The sequence below is a fragment of the Hydra viridissima genome, unplaced genomic scaffold (assembly GCF_058129835.1).
Source record: "Hydra viridissima isolate aposymbiotic clone 2 unplaced genomic scaffold, HvirCarnegie_v1 scaffold_1, whole genome shotgun sequence".
In the NCBI taxonomy this organism is placed as follows: Eukaryota; Metazoa; Cnidaria; class Hydrozoa; order Anthoathecata; family Hydridae; genus Hydra; species Hydra viridissima.
Window position 1 is genome coordinate 10,216,900 of NW_028324300.1, and position 7,130 is coordinate 10,224,029.

General features: G+C 31.4%; 2 protein-coding genes across 2 annotated transcripts; both read right to left on the bottom strand.

Annotated features, from left to right (window-relative positions):
• Positions 1-1,171: 1,171 nt before the first annotated feature.
• LOC149893285 (uncharacterized) lies at positions 1,172-1,852 on the bottom strand. Its single transcript, XM_090095230.1, has one exon. It carries the CDS (start codon positions 1,850-1,852, stop codon positions 1,172-1,174), a length of 681 nt encoding a protein of 226 aa, XP_089951356.1.
• Positions 1,853-3,524: 1,672 nt separating this feature from the next.
• Positions 3,525-6,575, bottom strand: LOC149893286 (uncharacterized). The gene is made up of 5 exons (XM_090076745.1): positions 4,854-6,575; positions 4,565-4,774; positions 4,122-4,328; positions 3,968-4,030; positions 3,525-3,689 (listed from the first exon to the last, which is right to left on the bottom strand). Exons 1-5 carry the CDS (start codon positions 5,990-5,992, stop codon positions 3,620-3,622), a joined length of 1,689 nt encoding a protein of 562 aa, XP_089932871.1. The 5' UTR covers positions 5,993-6,575; the 3' UTR covers positions 3,525-3,619.
• Between the last annotated feature and the right edge of the window lie 555 nt (positions 6,576-7,130).

Genomic DNA, 7,130 nt, shown 5'->3' on the forward strand with positions numbered 1-7,130 from the left:
ACTTAAACTATATTTGGCTTGTAATATGAAAGTTGCAAATACAATTTGTGGTCTTCAAACCCATTCAAGTATGCACTCTTGCACATAGTGTGGCGTCAAATCAAAGTGCCAACCTAGCTGACCCATATCACAGTAATCGGTAACGTTTTGAAGTGTAAGTAGCAAAACCTATGCATTTGCAAATTCTCGATAAAAGATACCGTTTATTTAATGTAAGATTCAGTTCGATCGGATTACAAGGTTTAATATTAATATTAAGATACTTTATCAAGTTTACTAAACAAAAAAAGAACATGAAAAAAGAAACACTAAATATTTTAAATCCATTTGATACAATCAACCAGTGTGTTATAAAATAGAACCTAGGCAAATAAATATTTTATTTGTATCATTCCTCCTTTAAAACCCCACTGATGTGGCGTTTCAAAGGAGGAAATTCAAGTTGTGGATGCTTCATATTTTGAGCACCTGGCATGTTTTAAGTTAAGTAAATTAAATAAAAACGTATTTTTTTAAGTAGAATAAAACCGTATTAAATTTCACATCACCTTTTTCTTTAAAAAAAAAAGACGTAATTGTGTTAATGTTTATGCACTTTTCATTTTAAGAAGATTGGGAAGGATAATAGAAAACTCTGAACAGTATAAAAAAACATTGTAAAGGGTGTTTTTTTTAGAGGTATAGAACTTTAAATTGCAAAAAAAAACAACGATGGATTATTCGATTGACAAGAATTTTTTTTTATTAGAAAGATAATCTTGTGGCATTACATTTTAAATATAATTTCTGGCATATGACCGCTACGGCTGGCTCGGATGTAGTCCAATCTGGACGTCCAATTTTCGATGACTTTTTCCAACATTTGTGGCCGTATATCGGCAATAACACGGCGAATGTTGTCTTCCAAATGGTCAAGCGTTTGTGGCTTATCCGCATAGACCAATGACTTTACATAGCCCCACAGAAAGTAGTCTAGCGGTGTTAAATTACAAGATCTTGGAGGCCAATTCACAGGTCCAAAACGTGAAATTAGGCGGTCACCAAACGTGTCTTTCAATAAATCGATTGTGGCACGAGCTGTGTGACATGTTGCGCCGTCTTGTTGAAACCACAGCTCCTGGACATCATGGTTGTTCAATTCAGGAATGAAAAAGTTTGTAATCATGGCTCTTTACCTATCACCATTGACTGTAACGTTCTGGTCATCATAATTTTTGAAGAAGTACGGACCAATGATTCCACCAGCCCATAAAGCGCACCAAACAGTCATTTTTTCTGGATGCAACGGTGTTTTGACATACACTTGAGGATTATCTTCACTCCAAATGCGGCAGTTTTGCTTGTTGACGTAACCATTCAACCAGAAGTGCGCTTCATTGCTAAAGAAAATTCGCTTATGAAAATCGGGAACAACGGCAATCTTGTTTTGGGCCCATTTGACGAATCTACGCCTTGCTTGATGATCGTTTGGCTTCAATTCTTGCACGAGTTGGATTTTGTAAGCACGCATACCAAGATCCTTCCGCAAAATCTTCCATACAGTGGATGGACACAGATCCAATTCCTGTGCTCGATGGCGGATAGACTCATTCGGGTCTTCCGCAATGCTACGCTCTACAGTAGCAATAGCTTCTTCTGTACGCACCGTACGGCGTCTCTGGGGATGCGAGTTATCAATAAGAGTAAACGTGGTGCGAAAACGTTCCATGGTTAATCGAATTAACTGCTCTGATGGATGATTTTGTCGAGGATAAAATGGACGTAGAGCGCGATTCGTATTCCGCACAGAACCATTATTTTCGAAATAAAATTGAACTATTTGCAAGCGTTGTTCAGGCGTGAGTCTATTCATGATGAATTGCCAAACCAAACTGAGAATAAATCACTTGTCACCTGTTAAATCGGTCGCCATCTTGAACAGTAATGCCAACTTAAAGTTCTATACCTCTAAAAAAAACACCCTTTATATCTTAAAGGTGTTGAAAAATCCTATTTTCAAAAATATAGTTGTGCACATCGTTGACAAACTTAATTTTTTTTAACACATAAGACTGCATTTTCAAAATAAAAAAAGGAAAAGAAAAACGAGTTAAATTATTGCTTTTAATTTTTTTTATTTTTGATAGAAAAAACACTAATTTGTTAAAAATGTAAAAAAAAAGTTTTTTGAGCAAATGATATCAATCAGGTTCAGATCTGTAGACCTAGCGTTCCCGAGCAAGATCTCAATTCGCTTCTCTATGAACCGGTCTTTGACTGACAACGCCGTATAAGCTGTAGCTCAGTCCTGCTTGATTTTCCATATTTGGTTTTTACCATAAAAAATTTCAGCAGATGGAAAAAGCTCAATTTCAAGGGCATCTTTGTAGATAAATTGATTAAATTGACTCGAATACACTTTGCAACATCCAGTGCCCTTGTGGGAAATGCAACTCCAGATACCAGCTGAGTCTCCTCCGCCTTTTAATCGTGATATAACGAATCGTCATAACTCAATCTTTTTACTATAACTTTTGATTTTCGATTGAAGACCTAAAAGTTCAATTCATCGCTAAAGAGAAAGTTTGCTCCAATCTTCTAGGGTCCAGTAAAATCTTTCTCTACACCATTTTCGCCTTTTGAGCCTATTCATGGTTTTCTTATCTTACTCATGGCTATCCGTGATTTTAGCAATGGGTTTTTAGCTGCTTTATATGAACTAACTCCTTTCTTCTCTAAAATTCATTCAACTGTTTTCCTGGTGGGTCATTCCAGTAGATTTCAACAATTTTCCATCTAAGTTGTTGGCACTATGTCTCAGATTTTGCTCTTCTTTTGAAATTATGTTAATAATAATAAAATATGAACAATTTGAAAATTTCAATGCATTTGCATTATCCGTTACTAAATTATCGGCATTAAAAGATTTGCGATGGAAGCCTACTTTTTAATAAACTGTATTTTTGGCATTTTAATACGTTTATAACTTTTTTCTGTAATATAATAAATGCATATTTTTTTATTTACTAAATAAATGTAACTTAGCCTAGATAAAAAACAAGGTGCAGCTTATTTATTTGATTTCAGAAAAAAAATATCAGCACACAAAACTTGAACAATTTTCATTAGATTGAAAAAAGTACTACTTTTATGCCATTATAATTTTTTTCTGATGTATAATAAACTATGTATAATTTTAGAACTATAATCTTTGCCATAAAAGTAGAATTAAAATTTAAAAAATCTTCATTTATTGTTTAACAGAAAAAATATATACATCGTTAAAAATTGCCATTGATGGAAATCGACAAATTTTGGGCTTAATTAAAATAGTCAGTAAAATTTTCTGATACCTTGTACCAAACTAATAATGACAGCAAATAATATTCATGTATAGTATATTATTTAGCAAATAAAAGTTTTCATTTATTCAGTAACATGTTAAAATGACAGGCCATTATATATTATGACATAATCTTATAATTTAGCACACTAATCTCCGCCATAACTAATTTTTAGAAATATTTTTACATAAACTGATATTACAATAAAACATTTTTATTCAACAATACAAAAGTAATGATGCCATCCATACATTATTTCAAATCAAAAAATATAAATTTGTCTTTTATTTGTGCTTTTAGGGTACAATTTCGGCTTCCCCAGAATTTCTTGAGCTCATGTCACAGGTTCCCATAACAGGAATCATGCTGAAAAGTAAATTTATATATAAAAATAAAGATTAGACAGTAAACTAATCTTCTTCAACATAAAATTATGAATGTCTTAGATTATTAAATAAAAATAGGCTGTACATGTTAAGTAATGACTGAATATCTGATTAAATTCATAATTTAATATATTGCACATCATTGTTAAAAAATTGATCATCAACTAAACTAATCATAGTTATGATGGTTATTGACAATTATAAATAGTTTACTAATAATTTATTTCTCATATTTTATCGGAATATATATTGCCTCACCTGATGTCAGTCAATGTGTTGGATACAGAAGTGGATTGTATATTTTCACATACTTTGATTTTTCTGAAATTTCAAAAAAGGAATAAATCACAAAAATGTATGCTTCCTGTTTATTGTTATTGCTATTATTTCTTTTAATTAAAATTATATTTACTTTTTTTTATTAAATAAGCTTTCTTTAACTGGAATAACAAGCGTTCCATTGATATGCTCACTGAGAGTATAAGCAGCAAGACCATTATCTGTTATTCGAAAGGCATGGAAAGATCGGGTTCCTCTTATTGGATCAGTCATCTTTTGGTATCGAGTCTGTAGAAATGATTGGCATTGAGAAACAGCTAACTTATCAACATAGATGAATCTAAAATTAAAAATCATATTTATTCATTACTATATCATTTTTACTAATTATTTTTCATACTTTTTCATTCATTACCATTTTTTAATTATTTTTTTTTTATCATTTATTTTTTTATTTCAATTTTATTATTATTTTATTTTTGTATTTGAACAAATATTCATGATATGTTTGAAGTTGAATTGTAACAATGTTATTGATTCAAAATAAAATACAGTTAGTGAGTGTAAAGTACTTACTCTATTCCTTTAATCTTGTCAATACAACAGTTCATAATTCTTTCAGCATTGTTAAGAAGGTGTCCCTGGAGTGATAACTTAGACAACACTCGTTTCACAGTACCTCCAATACCGTCACATACATTTTTGCCGTGGCTTGTGGCAAAAAAATTCCAGGAGGCTTCTACACCAAAATCGTGTTTGTGGTTTGCAAGATTCACTAAGTTGTATCTAAAATCGTAGAAATGTATGCTGTACAGCTTTACAAAGGTTGTTAATAAGCCTATTATTACAGGTATAGATTACTCACCGATTTTTGTATTGTGCAGCTGATCCATCACTGAAATAATGAATGTGTTTCAATTCTGAAACCAATGATTTGAATTTTGGTAAAAGTTCTTTAAGGAATGAGTGAACTGCAACATGGTTATGATCCATGGAGTTTGACAGTATGCAGTAACATTTTGATGTTAAGCCATTGGTTGTGTTGTAGTAGGCAGCAAATGGATGTAATGTCACTTGAGTGGCTGAGAAGTATGCTGCTTGTATGGAATTTTGAACAATACATGTATAATTTTCGGCAAAGTCACCTATAACCAGAATTTCATTTTGCGGTAGAGAATCCTTCAGATTTCTAAGGTATGCAGCTTGTCTATGCCTGACAAATTCATGAATGGATAGTTTCCAAATATCGAGACTTAAATTTTCAATGAACACATGTGCATCTTCTGTGATTGTTGTTAATTCACTGCGGTCAACATTTACCCATTGTTTGAAAGTGTAAGTGTCACTATTTGTAGCATATCTTTCCAGTTCCATCTTTACAGCGTTAACTCCGCCACAGTTTTCACACTTGTGGAGCATGCATTCTTCTGAATTTACACTGCATACTTGTATAGCCATCATGGTTTTTAGCTCTAAGGTACTATCAAGAGCACAAAGTTTGAGTTTTGGGTTTTCATGATACTGACATACGCAAACACTGTGTGTACCAAAAGACCCTGCCAAAACACACCATTTAGGCCTTAAACTGGCAAATGTGGAGAAACCAACCTTTATTTCTGGGTATTTTAATTTGAACGCAGCATAAAGTTCCTTTAAGTTGCATAGAATTAAAATTTTTTGTTTATGTGATTTTCCTACATCAGTATTAACACTAATATAGTCTTTCTTGCCGGGAAGTAAACGAGAATTTTCTTCATTTTCATAAAACTCTTTTATTGTTTTAGTAACATCAGGTGTCAACTTCTTTGGTTTGTTGTTTTCCAATATTCGATCTCCAAGTATGCCTTTTTCATCCCTTAGTTTTCTTGCCTCTCTTACCATATACTGTGTAGTGTTAAACTCTTGCATTGTAAATTCAAGTGTCCAATGTATTGGGACAAGTGTCAGCAATTTTATTTTTTCAGTTATGTTAACTTCTCTGTCATACTTCTCCCTTAACTTCATAACAAAATAGTCTAATGATTCTGCTTTAAGAGTTGTTTCTGCATCACTGGCTTCAATGATATTAACAGAGTTTACTGATTCATTCAGCCTTCGAACTTTAACTTTGACTCTACTTTGAAGTTGTTCATAGCTTCTTTTTTTGCTAATTATAGGGGAATGTCCAAACGATGTTAAACTTATGTTGAGATCTTCAACATTTTTTTTATATGTCCATCATCTATATAATCAGGATCATTTTCTATTTCAACACTGATTCCATCATTTTTTGCTCTCAGCTTTCTTAAGCAGGGACAACATATCTTTTGGCCAGGAATTAGGGAGTTGTGGATGCTGTGATGAACAAGAGTTATAGGGGTTAAATTCTTTTTAATGACCTTTGTGTGAAGATTCAGAGGATTACAACAGCTACGAAAATTATTGCCATAGTATCGAAAATATTCCATTTCATGATGAGTGCAAATTGTCTTCAAGTTTTGTACACTAATTCCTGTTCTCACGCTAAGCAAATATTTATGTTCATGTGTTATATCACAAACATCTGACTTTGAGACATAGGATAATTTGTGGCACTCTTGATTTAAATGATCACCTAATGAACACGTATTGTTAGTCATTATGCCTGAATAATAATAAATTTTTACTATGAACTAAGAGTTAATAGTAAAAATTTCAAATGCTTATAAACTAGTTTCTTTAGTGACTACAATGTCTTTAAAGTGTTTATAATAATTTAAAACTAAATATGTTTTTAAAGATGTTTTACTTCAATTTAACACATACTATGAAAGAAAAACAAAAACCTAAGTACTTTATTAAAAAAAATTCTTTAATTATGGCTTAAAGTTTTCTACATTTTACTTTAATTTACACACACACACACACACACACACACAGATATATATATATATATATATATATATATATATATATATATATATATATATATATATATATATATATATATATATATATATATATATATATGTATATATATATATATATATATATATATATATATATATATATATATATATATATATATATATATATATATATATATACCCAGCAAGCACACAACGTTGAAATAACGTTGATCAACGTCGATCAACGTTATTTCAACGTTGTTTCAACGTTGTGT